At 34.8% G+C, this 23,090-nt stretch overlaps 1 protein-coding gene across 4 annotated transcripts in view; it reads left to right on the top strand.

Moving 5' to 3' along the window:
• Window positions 1-23,090, top strand: part of IMMP2L (inner mitochondrial membrane peptidase subunit 2) — a 483,360-nt gene that overhangs the window by 311,289 nt on the left and 148,981 nt on the right. For 3 of the 4 annotated variants that reach the window (XM_030478379.1, XM_030478381.1, XM_030478380.2), the window contains one exon: window positions 8,156-8,221. The exons of the other annotated variant lie outside the window; for it this stretch is intronic. In XM_030478379.1, the coding sequence (XP_030334239.1) occupies window positions 8,156-8,221 (66 nt within the window). The remainder of the gene's footprint in view (window positions 1-8,155; window positions 8,222-23,090) is intronic. 4 annotated transcript variants of the gene reach the window in all.

Below are 23,090 nucleotides of genomic sequence, written 5' to 3' on the forward strand. Positions count from 1 at the left end.
TTAATTGTCTGTTACCTTCTGTGCACTGACTGTAACAAACTTGTCCAGAAGGCTTAGTTTCTTGGCAGTAGTAGAGGTTAAATTTGAGAAAGTATCAAACTACTCAGAAATACCAGGAAATAGATTTTCTCAACAGGTGCTTGAAGTAGCATTTAGAAAAAATTATAAAGCAATGAACTTATGGAATTTAGGTGATTTCAAAGATAGAAAATGCTTTCGCATTCTTCAGAATCACAGTTTTGTTTCCTAAATATTGTGTTAATCCTATCTGAGATGCTGAATTTGGTCTCCAGTAGAGACAATGTGAGTACCAGGCTTCTTAACTTCTAAATTTCTTTTGAGATAATACTTTGATTCCTGAGTCGCTGACATTTTTAACATCTATATATGCACCCAGTACTTTTTTCAATAATTTTGGGGGTGTTATATAACTGGAAAAGTTTTCTGGAACCCCATCAGAAAGGAATAATGATTGAACATGGCTGCACAATGCATAGTGCATAGTCACAATTAGCATTTTAGGACAGCAACTGATTAGTTGATTTTGTATGCTTAGGAGAGTTGCCACTGAACACAGGTCTAATCCCAGAATCAAAGAAGGTATAGAAGTGCATGTTGCAGAATGTAAGATTCTTTAAAAATAAGCATAATTTTAAGAATCATGCTAATAGATTATATATAGATTAAATAGATTCTTTCTATCTAGTATCACATATGGCAACCTGAGAATAATTTTCAAGCATCTGATTACATTTTGCAGTTTTCTGTGCCTTTCCCTCTGTTGTCTGTTGCAACAGAAGTAAGCCATATTTTATTTCCATTACAGAGTAGAATATTTGGGCAGCTACAGTAAAGATGAAATATGGTTCCTACAATACAGCATAATGGTTGGTGAAACAGTGAATACATACTGTTGTTGACTTAAACATAGCATCCAGGTATTCTTATTCCTAGATTTTGCTAGCATCCTACTTGTTAAATATCTATATATAAATGTATGCTTTCAAAGTCAAAGGTTAAGTTAGAGTTTTTCAACCCTTTTGGAAAAGGTGAAGATAAGGTGAAACAGCCAGTTAAAACAGCAAGTAATTAATTGAGTGCCTCTGTTAACAGGAGGAAGGTCAAGTGTATATATGTATTGTGGTTACACAGTCTGCATTACAAGTGGCTGAGTTAGTTAACCTCAGAGTGGTTACATTGGAAGGCTGAGAACCAATTAAATGAGATTTTACTTCAAAATAGTAGCTATCCTTCCAAGTTACTGTAGTATTTTGAGGGTTTTCAGAGTGACTTGTCATGTAGTTTTGCAGTACCAGTTAGCTTTATTGCAGTGAAATATTTTAATTAGTTTCCAATTTTAATCTATTTTTAAAAAATGTTATTTTTTCTTTCCCTAACTTTATCTAGCTTGCTGAAATTTTAATTTATTTTTTTTTTAGTGAGATATATTTGATTTTTTTTTCTTTCTGTTTTTAATGATTTTGTCTTGTATGTAATTCTGAAAGTTTTTCACATGCGCAATTTTGATTGCTGGATCGAAAGTATAGAAAAGCTTACTTAATTTTGTCACATAGGAATTATATGTCTAGGTTACACTGGGGAGAGTCCATAGTTATCCACTGACACAGATCCAAATTATTTGTGATAAACTTTCAACATCTATGAAAAATGCTGAAAACCTGCTACTAATAGTGTCTCATCTAACGATGAGGCTGTAACTATAGAGCATGCTGTAGATATACCAGGGAAAGTTCAGTTGCTTTGGAAGTATGCAGATCTTTATTCTTTTCCCTCAAACTCTTTCTTCATCATAGTGTATTTTTTTTCTGAATGTATTACCCTTGGAGAGATACTTTACTGCTCTGTTTGAAAACTCAGGAACAAATAAGAATTTAGAGGGGAGCTAAGGAATGGGAGCCCATGAAAAAGGGAGAGAAGGAACAAGCGTGAGTATCCAGGAATTGAAGAGCTTGAGTGAATTGTTTACATGTTCTAATTATTGCATGGCTATATGGCAAAGTGTATGACTCCTATACTGAGACTTTATTCAGATTGCTATTTTTGTTTAGAGATTACTCAGAATTCACTGTGAAGTTTCAAGGAAGCATTATTTTAGGTTATGCACTAACAGTTTAAGATTTAATAAAAATAAAATACTACCTTTCTAATAGTGCATGTTTGCAATCTGCAATTATTATAAAACGCTACTTTCAGTAAAAACCAAATAGATTTTTGGCAGTGAGTGATTTTGCTTTTTAACAGAGGTTTGACTAAGAAATGCTAATGTGATGTGGAGTTAAATTAAGAATTACAGGATGTTATTAGAAGTACAGTTTTCCTCATATTTTTAATTATATCTTTTAACGTGTTTTCTACTGGAGCTGCTGAGCAAATCAAGCATCACGAGAACTTATGCCTAACCAGTTCGTGCAACTGCTGTCTTGAAGTACTTATTTTGTAAATTACGGATGACAAATGGTGAATGTTCAAAATGGTTCACTTAGCCACCATTAACTAGGACTGGGGCCTGCTTCCTCAAATTTAGCCCAGAGAGAATCAAGGAGCAATTGGAGAATGTTTTCTGTTGCTGTCATTCTCTGCTAACATTGTCAAAATTGCATATGATTTCTGCATAGTATTTCTGTTTGAGAAAATTGCTTATCAATTCACTTCCTTAAAGTTATAACACTGTTTAAGGTCAAAACTGGTTCAAACATTGCCACTGACAGGTGAGCATGGACTCAAGTGGCATAGAATACCATTTGGGAAATGCATCTTTAGCAGTTGAAGGAGAAGAAAGACAAAGGAGAAATGAAATTACTTCAAGTCTTGCAATAAATTTCCTGTATTTAAAACAACTGCTTTTGCATTATCAGTTTACAGTAGAAGATCCTATATCCTTCACTTATCCTGCTGGGATCTTAGGATATAGGCTAAAATGCACTCTCTCTCTCTAGAAAAGCCTGTAAAAACTTCAGTTTCAACCTTTTAAGCATGATTTGCTGTGGGTGCTCTTGAGAAGAACGTAGTTAGACAACGCAAAGAAAAGGGTCAAATTACACATACAAAAAGTGGAAATGTTATGAAAATGTTATGACTGATCAAATGTTAATTAGATTCTGGAGCAATTATTTAAAATTGTGCTAAGCAGTATCAACTAGAGTAAATAAATAATCCACATGATGGAAAGGGAAAAGTTTAGGAGCAGTACTGTGACTGAAAAACTCAGTTGCTCAATCAGGAAAAGAGAAAGCATTCAGAGAATTGTCAGCATTTTTATCTGACAATCGCTTGCTAAACAGTGGATTTTCTTGATGTCTGTATTGTTCCTCCTGTCTTTCCTAGGAAATATGTTTCGTAGTCCTGCAATCCCAAACTTTTCAATACAGGGTTGAACATAGAAGAATGGATGCTTGTATAAATTTATTTGTGTGTATGTATACATGTATGGTTTTTCTAAGCGCATATAATTAAAAATAAAACCATAACTGTGTCATTTTTAGTGGAGAAGTGATATTGTGGTAAGAAGTAGTAAAGATTATCAGTGCTTTCCTGAAATAGAAGTGTCACTTTCTAAGGAGATTCAACTATTATTCTATGCCTCCTAAAGAAACTACCTCTTATGATTTTTTCGATTAATAGTTTGTTTCAGCCTGTGGCATTGGGGATAAATCACTGATAAAACCCAAATGAAGCTATCGAACCAGTCTTCATCCTAATCGTTATTTTCTCTCCATGATGATATGCAATGTCTTCAGCTCTAAAAAGCATTTTTTAAAAAAAAAAAGGAAATGGAACAATGGAGCTTGTCTGCTAAAGTATATCTTTTAACTTTAGAACTAAATGTCTGTGTAGAGGGGTTGTGGTGTGGCTGTGTCTCAGAATAGTGTGTAGGCTGGAGGTTAGAATGTTGTATTGTTGTATCTTGAAGTACTTGCTGTGGATGATACAAGAGTTTGAATTTGCTCTAATCACTGGAATGATCTACCTTCACCTCTACTTAATCTTTCTCTCTCAATTCCTTTTCAGACAAATGACCAAATGTGAGAGGCTTTAATCCAAAGTTAATGATGTTCTGATGACGTGGGCATTTGTTTTTCATTTTTTTACTGCAGTGGACTTGCTCATCAGTTTTTAGTGAAATCTGGGTGTGGATGAGGACTATACAGCTGAAAGTTAATACAGAATAAGACAAACATATAGGGTTAGGAGAAAGAGCGAGGATTATTACCAGAAGCTAATTGTGGCAGGTTGCTTATGCAGAGTTGCCAAGACTGCATCTGGAAAACCACAAACAAATCATGATTCTATGATTCTATGAAATATATACCAAATGTCTAATTTTCCCTTGGTAAATTGTTTATCTTAAAACTCTGAATCTGGATTTTGATGTCATGATTCATGCCTGTGTTCATGAGGCTGGGCTTTCTGCACTGCACTGTACATAAACTTAGCAGTTTGGAACAAATTAGAAATTGTTGTTAAGGTAGAGTGAATTGTCCCATTGTCAGAAGGTGTTCCAGACAGAGAGGACGTTGCTTTGTTGTTCTGTTATTTGCAGCCAGCCATCAGGTGACCTGTAGGTGAAGTTTAAATAATTGTTTTGACAGATAAAACCCAAAATATTCATTAGTCTTGGATGTTACACAGGCCACTGCTTTACTTTTATGTTATACGGTGGTCATTCTCCTGAGGTGCTTGAACAAAGAATACTGCTGTTTAAAGAGAAATTGGTAACAATGAATTATTCTCAAACTTGATGGCTTAAGGGACACACTGCTAGATTTGCCTGTTTACCACTTTTATTCATGGAACAAAGTAAAGTGACTATGAGTGGCGAAGAATTCAATCTGCATTTTAGAAGTGGATTTATTTTCTGGAGATGTTTTTCCTAGTGCATTCCTGATGTGCTGCTAACTGCTACTTGTACATTAATATTTGTAGTGTGCTTGAGATCTTCATAGTGATTCTGACTGTTTATACTTGCACTGCTGTCCCTAATTCATGCCTAGTCAAAAATGTTTATAGGAGGATGAGGAGATATTTTTACTTAGGAAAATGTAAGCTGAACTTTTTGAGAGGCTGATTTAGAAAATTGTCAAGGAATGATGACTGCCCTGTGAAACATCGGATATGGATCTGGCTGGTAAATGTATGGATGGTTGTTACCAATTCATGTTAATGACATTTATATCCTCTGAATGCCATCTTTGGGAGAAAAAAATATGTTCACTGTGTGTAAGAAATCTCATCTCTTACCACACAATATCATTTGAAAGAAACATGCCTGAATACAACCTTTTATATAAGGAGAATGAAAAAATACAGTGCAATTTAGGAAAGGTGCAAACCAGTAAATCAGCAGTTTCTATTTCCTTCTGTTTTGAACAACTAGCATTTTAAAAAATTACTTCTTGTTACCTCACCTGGCTATCAGTGTCAAAGACTAAACCATTATGGCTTACAGTAATTGGGGCTTTTTAAAATTCCTTCATTGTTTAATTTGTTCTATACCTGCTGCAAAATTTTGTAGACAGAAATTTCCTCTATCTGCATGGTTTTGTGATTTCCATAATCAATGAAATTCCATTGTTGCAATGAACATTTTTCAGGAAGGCATCAATCTCCAGCACTTCAGAGCTAGTCTCTTTTACCCCCTGTTCAATCATTGTGGCTCTTGAACATTCTGCTCACCTGTTGAAAATCCTGGGTCTAAAAATGCCGATGTTATTGGCCAGTTTGAGCCTGCTGCTCCCTCTCTTCTCAGTCCTTTGCCATTTTAGTGAATTGTAATCAGAACGTTAGTATGAAGTTTATTTTTAGACTATTCTGGCTTCAAATAAAAAATATATTCCTGATTTATAATAACTATCTACAAGGAATTCCTTGAAGTCTTTCTGATAAATTATGTGTGTCAGTTAAATATGTTGTTACAAGCAGAAAGGGAACCACGCTTAGAACAAATACTCATATCTCAGATTTAGAGTGAAGTTTATACAAGGTCATTACAATTTTTTTGCACGAGGAAGGCGAATTAAGGGGGAGGTCAGTAATTACATTAAAATACATACATACTAATCAAGTAAAAATGCTTGCATGTGGAATTTCAAAAAACCTTTGAAAGTAATGTGTTACACCAGAACAGAATTTTTAAAAAGAGCAAACTTAAAATTTGATTTCAATTTTATCTTTAAGAAATGTAGAGTTCATCGCATACACTATGCGTTCTTATTTCCATTACTTTTTACATATAAATATTACAATATAAGCCTAAATGAATTAAAAATCAAATCAATTAACAGTAAAGCATTTTTTGCAAATATTTCAAATTTATAATAGCCTGCAATAATAAAGGTGTGTTGTTTTTTCTTAGACTGTGCTCTGATTGAATAAAAGAGGTGGTCAACGCTCGAATGAGTGTGCGTTGAAGCCTGCTAGGGAGCATCATCAGAAAGTGCTGTGGATACTCTATATATTTAAATCATATGAACCTCTAAAGTGATTAACTCCTCCCAGGAGGAGTATTCTCAGCCTGATAAAGGACATGAAAAACAAGACTGAACTGGAATATACAACTCTTCGGGTAAAATTAATGCTAAATAAAATATTACTGTATATGATTCCATGAGTTAAAAATTCAAGTGATAACTAGGAAATCAAAGCATGGTATTTATTCATGCTCCACACTGCTTTGTGAAAATAGGGTTTCACGCTTGGTAAACTGTAAAGTGAAACTATTTGATATTGTGAAATTCAAAATGATGTTTCTTGAATTTTGCTTTCATTACATTGAAATATAAATGTATTTTGAATATATTCACACACACACACAAACCCCAACCACTTTGAAAATGTTTGGAATACTTTTTTTGGCTTCATATGAAAAAACATTAGTAAGTCTGGAACTATTTTTTTTTTTTTTTTTTCTTTTGGAACTGAGATTGAACTGCAAATGCCTTTAGTCGTGCAGCAGTGCAGGCAAGCTTTCCATCCAGACTGATCTCAGCTTTGCTTTTAAGGAAATTGAGTCTTAGTGTGTTACCTCTTGAGCAGAGATGAGCGTAAAGGTACTGGTTGGTTGTGAAGATGGCCAATTTTTTAGGCATAAAAGCTGTAATACAAAGTTCTAGAAGGCTGTACTTGCTTTATAATAGAACCCAAACATCTTTCCTATATGCAAGAAGCAAATAAAAAGAATTTTGAAATAACATTAAAACACTCTACTAGTTTGCATAGTTAAATAATTAAAAGTGAAGAAATAAAAGGAAGAGGTAAAATATATAGAAAAGAAAGAAATTTTATGGTGCACATATGTTTACATTAACCTGTCAAGACCACGGTAGAATGGCACTTCTTTGACATAATTTGTCACAAGAATGCTGTATTTTCTCATGTGATCAATTAAAATTAGTTAACATTTTACTGTTTGCTAATTACTGAAATGAAAGTAATGAAAGATCAAATAGGCAGAGCCATTAGTATCACAGGACTTGAGTTCAGGTTTTATGACTCCTGGTTTTAATCTGTTAATTTCTAAAAGCTTTGCTTTCTCATAATATTATGTAATATGTGATCAGAATCCACTCAATAAAGCATGCTTATAAGAAAATTGAAGTGAAAACATGGTATTGCATTAAGCAGCTTTGGATAAACAAAATTTTACAACTTTTTTTAAACTTCTAAAATTCTCTAGGCAAGGTTTACCTACATTAGTGATAGATATTAACATAATATAGGGAGAACTTTTTCTTCCCCCCCCCCCCCCCCAAGTGAGTGAATGAAATGACTGTTTAAACATAGTATGATGGCGAATTCAGGTTTTAACACATTATCTATTTGCGAAGGTATCCTCTTCATTAGTAGTGGAATATTCTACTTTTAATGTAGAGTGTATGTTTCATGATAAAAGGTTTGTTGATTATTGTGGTGGTTATAAGCAGGTGATTTTTCAGCATCCGCTTTTCAGTAGTGATTTGCAGTGAGAATGATTACTGTAGATTCACTTCAGCATGGAACATCCTGATTGATGCTATATCAAGGAGAACATGGAATCTTCTAATGACTTTAATGGTGTCTATTTCTTTGTGGAATTTCTTTTCATTTTCTTAAAACAACAGCAACATTACTGATTGTATAACCTTATACCCTGTCTCAGGTCTCCTAGAAACCCTGAACAGAAGATCATTAAACGAGTGATTGCTCTTGAAGGAGACATTATCAAGTAAGCATTTTAAGCTTTAGTCTCTGAGTCTTTATAGGAATAGTGGAGCTTTTCAGTGGATTTTAAATCAGTATCCTAGACAACGAGAACTTTCTAGTATTTTCTTTCTATCTGTTCTAAACAGGGATGTCAGCATTGTACCTGTCTCCCTTTTAATGACAGGAGAAGCTACACAAAACTGCTCACTCTCTTACAAAATGTACATGGGTGCAAATAATGCTTGTTTCTTAGAATATCTCTGCCACAGATCAAGGCAGATAATTGTACACCATTTTTTTTAGTAAGATTAAAGAGCTGTGATTTTTCATTTAGAGTCCATCTGCTGTTTCATACTGTGATTGGCAAACACCAGCAGTGATTTTTTTAGGGATTATTTTCCTCCCTTTTTTTTTTTAATTTTTTTTCTTTTTTTTGAGACAAAGAACCCTCACATCTTAACTGCAGTGTGGGAATCTGTAGGGAATGTGGTGGAACTGATTTAGAATAAATTATTTTATCAGGAAAAAAAAAATTGTAGCAAGAGTAGACTCTAGAGTACTTCAAGACTTGGTTTACTCTGACAGATAGACCTTCCTACTGGGACTGGGTGAAAATAAAATACTAGTAGATGTAAATCAGAAGTTTTTTGTGAGAACAATATTATTTTAATGAGAATTCTTGTTTGAAAAGGTTTCTTTTTCCCAGGTACAGAATAGAATTGGCATAGAGCTGGGAGGTAAATCCCTGGTTTCCCACACTAAGATATGAATGACCCTGGGAGCTCTCAGACAATATGGCAGACTGAGGCTCAATTCATTTAGATAATGATTCTTGCTGTGGTGTAGTGAATACTTAAGAGGTACTTGGTAGCTGCAATTCAAATCAAGGATTTGTGTGCGTGTTCTCAATGAGCTCTGGTTAATAGCAGCACTAGTGGGCATTTGGGCTCTATGGAATATACCTGTGTATTTTTTTTTCCCGCTTGCAATTGATATAATTTCAGTTTTATTGAAAAATACTGAATCATCTCAGTTTGAGAAATGAAAATAAATTCTGACATCTCTGCTGAAGCAAAATATCTGAAATAACAGACACTAAGAACTTGATGTTCAAAAATTATGGACATCTACAGTTAAAACTAGCTATCACTTTAAAGAACTAAAAATGTAGCAGTAGTGTATGCTACTGAGTGACGCCTTTTATCGACCTGTGTCCTTAAGAAGATATACTTATTCCTTGATGTATTTGATATTAGTACTGTAATTCATGTAAGTATATATATGATAAGTATGTATGATATATGTAAGTATATATATTGATAAGTATTCATATTTCAGTATTCCTCATTCATTTCTGTAAGAATGTCAGAAAGAAATAGCAATATAAGGCAACTTTAAATGTCACTTTTCACTGTTCTATATTATTAACATATTTGAATTTTTGAAACTGAATGTAGTTTTTGATAATGCAAAAAAAACATTTAATAACTTAAAATCCAGCTGTAGGAAATCAAGTATGCTGTACATTGAAATGCCTTAAGACTCTGAACTTTTCAATAGAAAAGTTCACCTTCTGTGGGTGTTCCTGGCTAAATGGACAAAGGTATGGGGTATAATAGCTGTGAGATTGTGTTGAGAATACTGATGAGCCTGTAGGTTGGTGAATCAGTCATGCACACAGGAGACCATGATAATTCTCATTTGTCTTTCGTAAAACATGTTAGATTAATTTATTAATAGAAATATTAATCTCAGTAATTCAGATGTGCTTTTTTTCTATTTGAATGCATGATAATTATCCCAGAGCTTTTTGCTTTAACTGTAGAAACTAATTTTTAGCAAAAGATAAATTATTGATCTATTTTAACTTAAGTTTTTATTACATATTATTATCCCTTAATTGTGTATGTGTAGAAAATGGAAGTAATACTTGTCACTTAATACTAGTCACTTTCCATAGCACTAGAGTAAAGCAAAAGCCTAACTAATAAGACAGAAAAGCTTGCAAGATTTTTCTAAAATATGTATTATTTTTGTAAAGACACTGCAAGCAGGTATGTGACTAGGATATTTGTGACTGAAATGGACAACTGGTAACTGAAAACATGTATAGAAAACAAATAGAAGATTTTGGCTCCTGCTTGATGGCTGAAGACAGTCTTTATTACAAACCAAAAAGAATTGGGTTTGATATCTTGAGATTTTATGTCTATGTATTTTTATATATTGAATTATACCTGATCAGCATAAAATAATGCTCTGAATGTAATTGAAAGTAACATAGATCACGTATGAAAAAGTGTCTGGAAGTATGGGACTTTTCGCTATTGTTCTGACTCTTTTTTGGGATGGGTGAAATGTGATGCATAACTAATATATACTGACCTTAGAGGAAAATTTGAACATCCTCATTCCTAATATCAAGTCTGTGTAATGGAGTATATATGCCTGTATACTAAAACCCCCACTTCCTTAAGCCTTTCACTGCTCTATTGATCAATCAGAATTCCTTCTTGCTGAGAACATGCCCAGGTTCACTAGAGAACAGTTGTTTCAGTTCCGGGGTACAGAAAAATGGGAATCATCAGTTAGATATGGTGGGGTTCTAGCACTTATGGGGCTGTTTTGAGTACATTGGTTTTGCAGAGAGGTGGTGGTTATACAGAGTGGTGGTGTATTGGACATTTTATCAGAAAGGTGAGTGCAATGTATAAAGTCTGTTGCTCTGCAAATTTTGCATGGTGTCATGTAACAGAATTAATCAATACACCTTTTCAATGGTGAGTCTTCTAGTCTTCTCTTGTGAAGAAAGATTTGTGAATAATTGTGAGTTGGAAGGTATTTTCATTTAGTGCTCCATGAGGCAGGTGACAGACAATATGGTCTATGAGTCTGTAGTTATGGTTTTGTAGATGAATTAATTATTTTTATTCAATCTATTTGGGTGCATGATTAAGGATAATTTGTCACAAGAATGTTGCGTTTTCTCATGTTATCAATTAAAATAAGTTAGTTAGCAGTTTGCTATTTGTTACTTACTTAAAGTAATGAAAGATCAAATAGGACTCGAGTTCAGGTTTTATGACTCCATGGCAGAAAAATCCTGTTTTTCAGTTCTTAATTTCCAAAAGCATTAAATAAGATGAAAATTGTGAAATTTTGGAAATAGTAATGACTGACTTCTAGTTTTTGAAGAGGAATACATGAAAGAGATCTATAATAGTCCATTTTTACCTTTCATTTTGTATTTTTCAGGTAGTCACACATTATGGCATACATAGTACTTCACCTTTTGAAATATGCTTTTAGGACTGAAAAATACTACAAATTCACTGAATAAAAGTTCTGTCATTTAAATTTTCTGTTCTTATTTCCAGTCTAGATGTTAGTCTAGGTGAAGTGAGTTTGGTAGTGTCTTGTAAATCTCTGGAAGCATGTAGTACAAACCTATAGCAGATAATTTAACTTGAATACGCTCGTAAAATTTCCTACTCAAAAGAATTTAAGGAATAAACAGAAAATCACCATTTTTCCCTTGAAAATGAATCTATAGGTCAGCTTGCAATGTAGACAATATTGTAAAATGTAGTTCTCATAGATCAGGTTTTGTTTTGTCTTCCATGGATTCACAGGAGAATTAACTTTAAGTAGGAAATCATTACAATGGTTCCTGAAGACTGCTTAAATGATAATTCTTCCAAAGGAGGCTTTGTTTTTAAAAGTCAATATAATCTAATTTTTAAAAATTAATGTTGGTATTATAAAACACTTTGAATAACTTGAAATTAAACTCATTAAAGCTCATTTATCTTAACTGCTCTAGTGGAAATTCAAAAATCTATAGTAATCTGTCACAGATGAGTTATGATGTGTTTTCAGTAAGACAAATAAATGAAGGTTTATGTGAAGTAAACCAAAACTGGGATTAAACTGATAACATTGAAAATTAAGTCCGTTTGGTAAGTTGCTGGACTAATTTGTTTTCCTTCTGTCTGTCACATCTGCGCAGGTCTGCAGGAGCTTGGTGTGCCAATTCTGTTTCTTTCATATAACAGTTTGCTTTTTAATACTGTATGTGATTTAAGAATGATTTGTGTGCCCATAGAAAAACTGATTTTAAAAATTTTGTCCAGAGATATCGTTAAGCTGTTTAGAAGTAAATGTTCTAAGGACCAAATGGTTCACAAAGTGACATTGCATTTAAGTGTTGCATCTTGCAAAACTGCTTTGGAGAAGTCAATAAGGAAATATTCATTGTTTCTCAAAGCAGGACAATGCAGAGATAAATCATTACCTTATTAGGCTGTAGGTCTAAACCAAACCTCAGTAACTTTTCAACTTTTACTGCAAGTTCCATCATTAAATTGCAGAAACTATTGTTACAGAATGTTAGAAATTACAAGAGATAATAAAGGGGTTTGGAAAAAGCATAGAGAATTAATAGAAATAAAGCCCATCAACAGCTATTAAATGCAGCAACTGCAGTATGATTTAATGTACTCCTGTTGCCAAGTTCATGCAAGCTGTTATATTTCTTCCAGTCAAAGGTCCCACACTGCCTTAAAACATAACCAAAATCTGATCATTCTGTCCACCTGTTGGAGAACACTTTCAGCTTCAAGCAAACTGTTCACTGCTCCATGCAGGTGTTTGGTCGCCTTGTTTTTCCTCAAAGAGTAGGTGGTGTCCAGTGTCATTTCAGTATAAAAAAGATGAACAACAAGTTTTCTTACTGTAGTTTTACTGAACCAGCTCAATTTCATCCAACAGTTGTGGCTGCAAATTTTTTTCACTGAGGACCAAGGCTGGCTGTCCAACAGAACAGCTGTCTTCATACAGAGGCTCTACTACTTGATAGCAACTTCTGTTAGATTATACCAAAAAATTCATGCCTGCCTCTATGAAGCAGAATAGCTTTCAGAAAAACTCAGACTTTGCCAGTGTTGTGGCACAAGAATGTCTCTATGGGTAACATCTTCAGTGCAGCCACCTGGCAGGAATTGCATCCAGACCTTTTCCATTTAATCACACAAAAGTAATTTTATGTTCACTGGTGCTGTAGTAAGAGCCTTCTCTATTCCCCTGCCCCTTCCCTGACCACCCTGACACACACATAAAGATCTTTGGTAACTGTACTGAGGTACTTGTGATGTGCTAAGGTACTGCTTGCAGTGACTGAAAGCAAGAATAAAAAAATTGGATTATCAGTAAAAGACTAGGACTCACCAGTTAATCATGTTACACAGAGTATGTTTATGGCTGTCTGCTGTTCTCTTCTTCCTCAAAGTCCAACGTTGCTGTCTTTGGGTTGTGAGTAGAGATCTATTAAGTGTGGGAATCCACATTGAAAAGAGTGCTAGTGGGACAGACAGAAATGAGAATTGATTATACTCTACACGGACACGTCACTGTTCTCAGAAATTACAAATTTTGGAACATCTTTCCTTCTGACTAATTGCAGTCTTCACATTGTTCTGTCTTTGTACTTTATGTATCTAAAGGATGTGGTAGCAGTCAAACTACCCCTTAGACAAAAAACTCTTTGTCTTCCAAAATATTTTTATTTTGTGATCATGTGCACAAAATTCACATCTCACAGGATTTATGCAGTTTATTTTGCATTACTTATTGTTAGGTAATGATGGGAATTTTTTAAGCCAATGAAAGCTTTCATAGGTTCCAGCTGTACTGCTCTGTCATGACTCTTCGGCATTGATTGTATCCTTGCAAGTCTCCTAAATAAAGTTTCCATTGATTTATTTTGGTTCCGTTTACATATGCAGAGTTATTGCATGACTAGAATCCATTTCTGTAAATTCAAATAATGGGAATGTGTATCAGTACAACATCTTTGAGCTATAAAAGCCCTTAAACCTGGGATGAAGATTTTATGTGTCCATTATGGATTTCTAAGGTGCTGTAGATCTTTAGGCCCAGTACTGAAGGTCTGCAAAGCTGGATTTCTAAAATTTTGCATTCTTCACACTCATTATAAAATACGGAGAAATGCTTTTCCTTTGCATTATATTTTTGTTGCCCAATAAGGCAACCAAAGGAAGGTGCATGAAAAGACAGAAAGAATAAGAATGAAAAGTTGAATATCAGGAAAAAGTTGTATGTATGTGCTATCTTTTGTTTTCAGAAAATACAGGGCAAAATAATTTTTCACAAAGATAGAAAATATAAAAATGCAAAAAATGAAAAGACATAATTTTCCAGACTAATTTTTTCCTTGTTTTCCACAATGGAACTGTGAGTTTTAATATATAGATGTATTAACTCATTGCTTCATGCAGTAAGGTACTTCAGTCCTTTAACATCTGTAACTTTTTTAAGATGTATTTTCTTCTTAAGAGTACAGATAACAGCGGTAAGCTTGCTAAAAGACCTTGTCTCATTAATACCAATAACATTTCCCCGATATTCCATTTGGTTTCATTTCTCAAAATTCACTGCTGGAACAATGACAATATAATACGATTTGGTGAAATAGTACAGAATTTTCAGTGTTAATTTATAGAAAAATGAAACAATGTATCCTATTACCTCCGAAGTAAGGAAGTTTGATTGGGACACCACTAAGAGACAATTAAAGAGAGGCCATCAATAACACTAGTTTCCATAGAGTTACTATTCAGACTAACCCTACTACTAAAAATTGAGTATGCAATTGCAATTGCAATATGTACTCAGCTACTCTCTATTAGTGTGCATCAGAACCAAGACACAAATGACAGCTGCAACTACAGGAGGGAGAAAAGTTTTTTTAATTATTTCTTTTTTTTTTTTTGTTTAATTAGAGAAGCAGCACTCTAAAATGTGAAAAAGCAGCATCTCTTTTCAGATTGCATATCTGTGAACATTGTGCATAACGAGTCTCAGTAGTGTTCAAAGACTATTTTAATCTGCCAGAGTAATAAACAGTGGGGAAGTTTTTTAAATGCTCTGTAGGCACCTTGTAGTAACATTTCTTCTGGTTTTCAATAAATCCCTGTAGTTATGCAGCCCATCGTTGTGAAGTATACTCCAGTACATGCGGAAGTGTATCTGCAGACGCTTACTGCCAGCATCAGCTGTAGCTGTGTGAAGTACCATTCTAACTTGTGCTAATATATATTATAGAACTAAGAGAAAAGAGGCAGACAAGCACTTTATGTCTTTAGCATTGAAAACTACACAGTTGGAGAACAGAAATCTGGGAGAGTAGTTGGGAAAAGTATTGTTGAAGTATCATGGCTTGTCTGGATTGCACTTACACCAGCATCCTAGAGTATGTAACTTTTGCTGTTTTGTCCTGCTGTTGGTCAGTTTTGAAGTTCTCTGCAGTGAAAGTATCATCAGAGTTTACTTCTGACTGGCTTCTGTGTGCTGGACACTGAGTAGAGACGAATGCAAGAATGGATAATACTACTAATAGGCAGGTATTTATTTTCTGTAAACTTATTTCTAGGATGTTAAGGCTTTTTGATGGGAAGAGAGCTGTGGTACACACAAATGCTGTTTTAGGAAAAGAAAAAACACCATTGTAACATAGACCACACATAGGCTTCATTGTCTGGTTTTGGGCAAGAAATACATCGATAATCTAGAACAAGCTCAGCAAAGGGCCTCAATCCCTCAAGCTGGTCAGGGGCTGCAGCACTTGCCCTGTCAGGAGAGGCTAGGGAAATGGGACTTGTTCAGCCTAGAGAAGAGGAGGCTTTGGGATCACCTAACATCAAGCCTCCAGTACCTATGGGAAGGTTAGCAAGAAGGTGGAGCCAGGCATAGTGGTCCAATGAGAATAACTTGAATCAAGAGAGGTTCAGACCAGACAGAAGAAGAATTTTCTCCATGAAGATGGTCAGATAGTGATGCAGTTGCCAGAGAATCTGTGATCTCCATTCTCACAGGTATTCAAGACCTGGCTGAGTAAAGCCCTCAGCAACCTCAGTAACCCTGGTTTGGGCAGGAGATTGAACTAAAGACCTCCTTAGGGCCCTTCCAATCTCAACTATCCTGTAATTCGATGTTATCAAATACTAATTTTTGAATGTATTACATCACATTTAGAGGAACATTGTCTTTGTTAGAAGCTTAAACAAATGCCATGTATTCATCTCATTTAAGAGAGCATGTCTTCTTTTGTAGGCATTTTTCTTTAAAGAAATACATATGATTTCTGTTTCATTGGAAGCTAATTTGCTGCCAAGACATCAGATGGTTAGAAAAGACATGCATACAAGTATAATCATCTCAATGGGAAGCTCAATAGGTTGTCTTAATGAAGACATTTAATGAAGATATTGAAAAAGTGAGCAGCAACTGAGTGAGATGCACTAACATTTACAAAATCCAATAGTTAATAAAATGCTTTCATGTATTTTAATTTTCACAAATTATTTCCTTTTTGCTTTGTAAGCTACAGATACAAATGTCATTGGTGGTCTGAAATTTGGCACTGAAATCCATACTTAGTCATTGAATACAGGGTATGTTTAGTAAAAATGGTCTTTATCCTGAGCAATTTTAGGACTTCACCTTCTCAACATTTAGATGTTTGTTAAGAAGTTTGTAGACAGAAGTAGTTGAGCTCCATTTTAACTCTGGTGCTCCTCTAAATGTATTACATTAAAAACTCAGTGTGACAAGAGCAAAGTGAGGCTAGGAGGAAGGAAATAGTATTAAACTCATTTTATAGAAGAGGAAGTCAGGGTGAAAGACGTTGTAGGCTTATGCTCCTATAAGAGGTTTGCAGAACAGCCATTAACTGAACTCCCTGGGTTCTTCATCCTAGAAAATGGACAATAAATTCATGTATTTGTCAGCAGCAGATTTTTCTAGGTAATTCATGCACTTTCCTCCTATATATTGAAAGGACAATTTCTATTGATGCTTGAGCAGTATTGGGATCAGGGATATTTTTATGTTTGCAATTGAAGGAAAACATGCTGAAATGGAAGGGTCTACTCTAAATAATGTAAATAAATCTTACTGCTTCTTTTATTTTACAGCAGTGCGAAAGTCCTCTCTCTATCTTACTTTAATACATTTAGGGTGCTGAACTCAGCCAGTGGCATGTGAAAGAGTTGTATTCACCTACCATTAACGAATAGAAAACTATCTTGCAAACTCGACTCAATATGGAGTAGTTTTGTTATTTGCATCATTATTCTGGCTTCAAAGTCCCAAATGATGATTTTTTTTTTTTTTTTTTTTTTTGGTCTGAATTCCTTTGCCTGCTTTGAAGGAAGAATTAAGTAGAATTCTGTTGGTTTCAAATCAAGTAATGGTCAGGTAACTGAAAGTGACTGACTTAGTGGTTTTTAAAAGATATTGTTTTTCTCTGCTCCTGTTCCATTTCTACATTCACACACACTTCCCTCCTTCCTTCCATCCCTCAAAACCTGAGATACTGAGATACTGCTCCTTGATGTGATTTATTTAAGCTGACCACGTGCATGATGCTACTCCAGTCTAACAAAGATTTATTTCTATCTCAACTCATGTGTAGGGAAACAACAGCAGTTGCATCAGTTTTGACAATAAACAAAAAGTCATAGCTTGCCTGTGAAGCAAGTTCTTCCTAAATGCTCGTCTTTCCAATGCTTTTACCTGGGCTCCCTTTTGGAACTGCTGAAGGCAGCTTAAGTGAACACCATGTACTTGGCATTGTAATGAGCTGACAGGGACCACGTGTCTGCTGATCAACTCCAGCTGAAGCACAGTAACTTCTTAAAATGCACTGACACTATCATTTATGATCCTCTGAACATACTCTCAGAGGAGCAGCTGGTATGAACCATCTTAGCTCTGTTAACGTTAAGGGAAATAGGCCAATTTAACCTAAATTAAAAACTGGATAAAACATATTTTGGAATAGGAGCATATGTAAAGAATAAAAAAAAAAAGTCAACTCTTGAAAGATTTATAATTTTACATGCTTCATATTCTTCCATTGAGTGGAGTAATGAATACAGAATTCTATACAGAATGAACTGATAACGTTTTATCTTTTTTTATTTTTAGTTAGAAAAATACTGTAAAGTTTCCTATTTGTTTGCTTTTCTTCACTAGATTTACAGCCTGACAAAGATTTAGTGCCAGTGCACATTTTATAGCACTATTTGTCAGCCATACACAGTATTTGCCTATGTTTTAATTTGAAAATTTTGAAATTATTGTGTTTGCTATTATGTAAAGCTTGCAAATATATGTTGGCAGAAATATTAATTGTAAATTGTCCATTTAAAAAGATTGCCTCCATAGTTTTTCACTGCAAACTGATCTTGAAATGTGGACTTGAATAGTTCATAGTAGCAGAACTAATAAGGTTTTGAAATTGATCACCCTAGTGGTTATGAGATTCAAATGAGAATAGGGGGGGAAATGACTATTATCTTTTTTCATTATTATAGAACTGACTATTGTTGACATCCTGCTTCTGTGGAGTAAATTGTGTGATGAAACTGTACTGTATTTTGGGTATAATGGGTAACAAGTCATTAAGCAGGGTCTTCAGCATAGGGGAGCCAAAAAATATTTTCTGTTTTACTGGAGTCTGTTGGCAGTGACTGCACAGATAATTTCTGCTTGCTGACCATTATGCCACAAGCTTTTTAATATGCAGCCAAAAATACATTATGATAAACTGTATGCCATGTATTTCTAGAATTTCAGGTATATCCCAGATAGCATTTCTAATGACCATCTTTCAATTTTGTATATATAGCAATAATAAATTAGTATTTAATCATTTATTATAGCATGAAAGGGAGCAAGTGATAAATGCTGAAAAAGACTGTGGTAGGATTTGCTGTAATTGAAAACCAAAGCATAATGCCCTGCTAGTAGAAGTGGGAGTCTAATAAGTGATGGACCTCTAAAAAAGATAGAATAATGGATGAGGAAATCAATGAACAAATTAGAAATGGGTATGTGCCTAAAAAAAGAAAGGTGACCTTTAATGGATTTCAGGGGACTGACTTGGTGATTGGCTAGATTAATCACAGTTCCACTGCTAGTGCAACTTTCTGTGCAAAAAAAAAAAACCCCAAATTGCCTATATGCAACATAGTGGAAATGGATGGCATGTAAAATTACAAGTAGAAGTATCATGTGTCTATTCAGGGGTATTATGGAGCATATCTTGTCATATTTCCAGTACATTATATGTGGGTATGATCATACTTAAAAGGATTTAGATTTCTAGCAATAAAAGTCATTCTACTGTTTCTAAAGCTCATGCAGTAGTTAAAACTGTAATTAAACAGGTTTTCAAGAATGGGGAATAGAGACTAAGTTCATAAACCAGCCAGATATGGTTTGTAAATGAAGAAGAAAGCTAATTAAGCCAAGCATAGCAGCATAATATTAATTTTTAAAAACACTTCAAGCATATTTGTAGTAAATCTTGCCATAGCTATTGCATATTTCCTAATGAGTTATTCTACAGTTTAGGTTCAGCATCTGTGCTGTCAACATTCCATAGCCAGGTAAAAACTTGTATCCTTAGGCATTATGCTAATGTTTATTTCAGCACAATTAACTCTTTGAGTCCCATTTATCAAGGAGAGGAAAGGAGGAGGAGAAAGCTATACCAGAAGCCAGCTTGAAAGTGAGAGACTGGGATATCTCCAAGCAAGACTCCTTTTTCCATAATTTTCTCCAGTGACAAAGATTTCCTCTGAACACTTCCCCTAGTGGCTATAAAGTTACAGCAGGACCAGCTTGGTATCCCAGCTGATTTCTCTTACACGTTAGTGCTGATGGTGCTGACTGTAGCACACTGATCAGGTGCAGATGTTGCACTCATCTAACTGGTAGTGAAGTCCTGTGCATGTGTGTTTCTGGATATTACTTCTGGGCTATTTAAATAATAATTATCTACTAAATGTTACCTACTAAGCTTTACATATTCTTGACTGTATAGTCATAAACCAAAAGCTATGATGTGAGACATGAAAAAGGGTGACTTAAACATCAGTCATAATCCATTCCCACCAGAAACCTAGCATCAGAGACATCACAACGTCTTGCAATTCTATGACACAAGGACATGAGAACAAGAGCATTTGGCGATTCAAGGTAAAAGTATTGCCACAGCAGCCTTGGGGTATGCAGTGAAAGACTACAAAGTCAAAAGCAGACTTCAGTATTACAAGTGAAAGGTTACAGGGCTGTAAAAGGAAAGCCCTTAATGTTACAAACCTTAAAGCACAGGGAGACATCTGTACCTTTCATTTGTCTGTGAATAATGTGAATTTTTATGATGACGATGAAAAGGGAAAGCCAAACAATTTCGTATGTAAGTTGAGGCTCATTATTTAATGTGAAGACTTAAAAAGCTGCATGAGCAGAACTAACATTTACAGTAGAAATACCTGCATCAACAGTTAATCAGCTAGTGTAGCGCAGTGTAGTGTAACTCATCCTATAACACCCCTTCTTTTATCTTATTTTTTTATGGAACACTTTGGGAAATTATACTTCTGTTCTACCCCTTCCTGCTCTCACCCCTGTGCTTATGTATCCTCTATACATCTTTGTACCAGGGCCAAAGTAAGTCTGCAAGAGCCTCTGCATAGGTAATTGTGCTCTGTCCATGTGTATCCTTTGACATACATTACAGATTTTGAGGAATCTTTGAGAAATATTTGCAGTTCTGTATACATTATCCCTATTCCTTCACACACATGCATGCGAGGATCATTTTGAACATGCCAAAATATGCTGGACATCTACTCTTTGCCCCACAGTTGTCTTTTACCAGAGTTTAAGAAATTTCTGTCTCCTCTTTTAGCTGCTCAGTTCTCTTCTGTTGTACTTAACTGTTAGATGCTGACTTGTTTCCAGGACAAGGGCAAGAGATTAGCATGTGTTGCTGAAGGATGTTTTTGCCGCCTTCTGTTAGTGGCTACTACTTTAGGTGTTGAAGTAAAGTATTTCCTGATATGAGCACTTTCCATGTTGTATATTCAGTGCTGAAAGAAAATAATGTAGTTAATATTTGAAATTCTTGAATCCAAGGTCTTTTAGAATAAACCATTGATATTTGAGTGATGAATTTAAAAGGTCTTTCTGTACAACCTTTAATTTCCAATGGGAAACTGTAAACTTTACAGACTTTGTAAGTGGGATTCAGTTACTTAAACATACCTGTCTAGTGGTATTTTAGATATCCTGGTTATCCTGTCTGGTCTTATAAGCTACAGATTCAGAAAGGCACAATTCTCCTGAACATTGTGTTATAGCTGCCCTTGTCATGATGATGTCTCAGTAGACTACCTAAAATAGTACCAGTCACATATGTGTAGGCACATGAGTCACTCTTCATAACAAATTAGATGGTTCATGAGAAGCAATTAAAAATATCACGCTGAAGTCTTGGCAAATATCCAGCAACCTTTTGGGGCTTAAATCTTTGAGTAATTTACTGTACATATATTGTTCTTTGCATTTTCTTGTGAATATGTTAAGCTAGCTTAACGATGGTGTACATCTTTGGAGTGTAATACCTTTAACAGCAGTGAGTGAAAAATAGTTATATTTGAATCATTCATTGTCTTCCAAGTATTCTTACTGGCAGATATTTGAAGAATGGTCAATAATAGAAGAGTATCCCTGACGTTAAGGTGTGTGTGACCAGTTTCCAGTGTAATTGTTTTGTAGATGTTATTTAACAGATGATTGCTGGGATAGCTGCTTTATTCAAGAGAAGAAATCTGTATAGAGAACTTGCTGTGACAGCCTACAGTAAGGACAGAAAGTGATAAGGTGTTCTTTTTGCTAACTTTATAAGCCCTTCTAAATATTTTATACAGTGTACATGGATTTTCAATTTGGATATAGAATACATATATATTTATACATACACATATATCTACTCATACAGATGTATTTTTATAAATATGTATATGTGATGTATACATGAATGAGAAAAAAATCCTGCCAAATTTGTCAAGAATCAAGAGGTATCAGATAGGTCTGCTGGCAACAGAACAGAAAAATAGATTGAAAGGAATCATGATTCAGCTATTCAGACCTAGATTCTATGTTGTCACTTTACAGGCAACTGAAGCTTTCAGTCTAAATATAAATCAAGTGTATAATATATGCTTAAATACACTGACTTAAATTACAAGAAATTCAAAACATCCGTTACTCACTGGGGACAAATTCTGCTTAGATTAAATTTAACCAGATTGAAGGAGTAAATTTCATGTCTCTTAAAACAAGAAAAGATTACTAAGCCTGGTGTTCTCAAGTACCTGGAACTTTCCATCTGACAGTCACAACAGCTGGCAATAAAGGCAAATTTGAAAACAAATTAAGTTTATCAACTTAAATTGTTTTACTTTCCTTCTTGGGCTTTGTTTAGTAAAGTTATGCAACAGAGATACTGTCGTCAACAGGACATCTCTGAAAACAGGATTTGCATCCCTGTAAATCTGCAGAGAGAATGAAATGTTTCACTTTCTCTAAAAATGAGAAATTTTCCAGAAATTGCCCCCTCAATTGAGATTAAATTGAACATAGCTGTTTTATTTTCAGTTTTTACCTCAATTTTAAACCATTGCACAGATACAAGTGTGATTTGCTACAATATTATTTCTAATGTCAGACATGTAGGCATCGTCGTGATCACTGTCCTGGGTTCAGCTATAGCAGTCATTTTTCTCCTTCCTAGTAGCTGGTGCAGTGCTGTGTTTTTTAACTTTCAGCCTGGGAACAACGCTGATAACACCGATGTTTTTAGTTGTTGCTAAGTAATGTTTATTCCAACCAAGGACTTTCTCAGTCTCATGCTTTGCCAGGGAGGAGGGGAAGCCGGAAGGAAGCAGAGACAGGACACCTGACCCAAACTAGCCAAAGGGGTATTCCATACCACAGCACGTCATGCCCAGTATATA

The sequence above is a fragment of the Strigops habroptila genome, chromosome 3, assembly GCF_004027225.2.
Source record: "Strigops habroptila isolate Jane chromosome 3, bStrHab1.2.pri, whole genome shotgun sequence".
NCBI classification, from domain to species: domain Eukaryota; kingdom Metazoa; phylum Chordata; class Aves; order Psittaciformes; family Psittacidae; genus Strigops; species Strigops habroptila.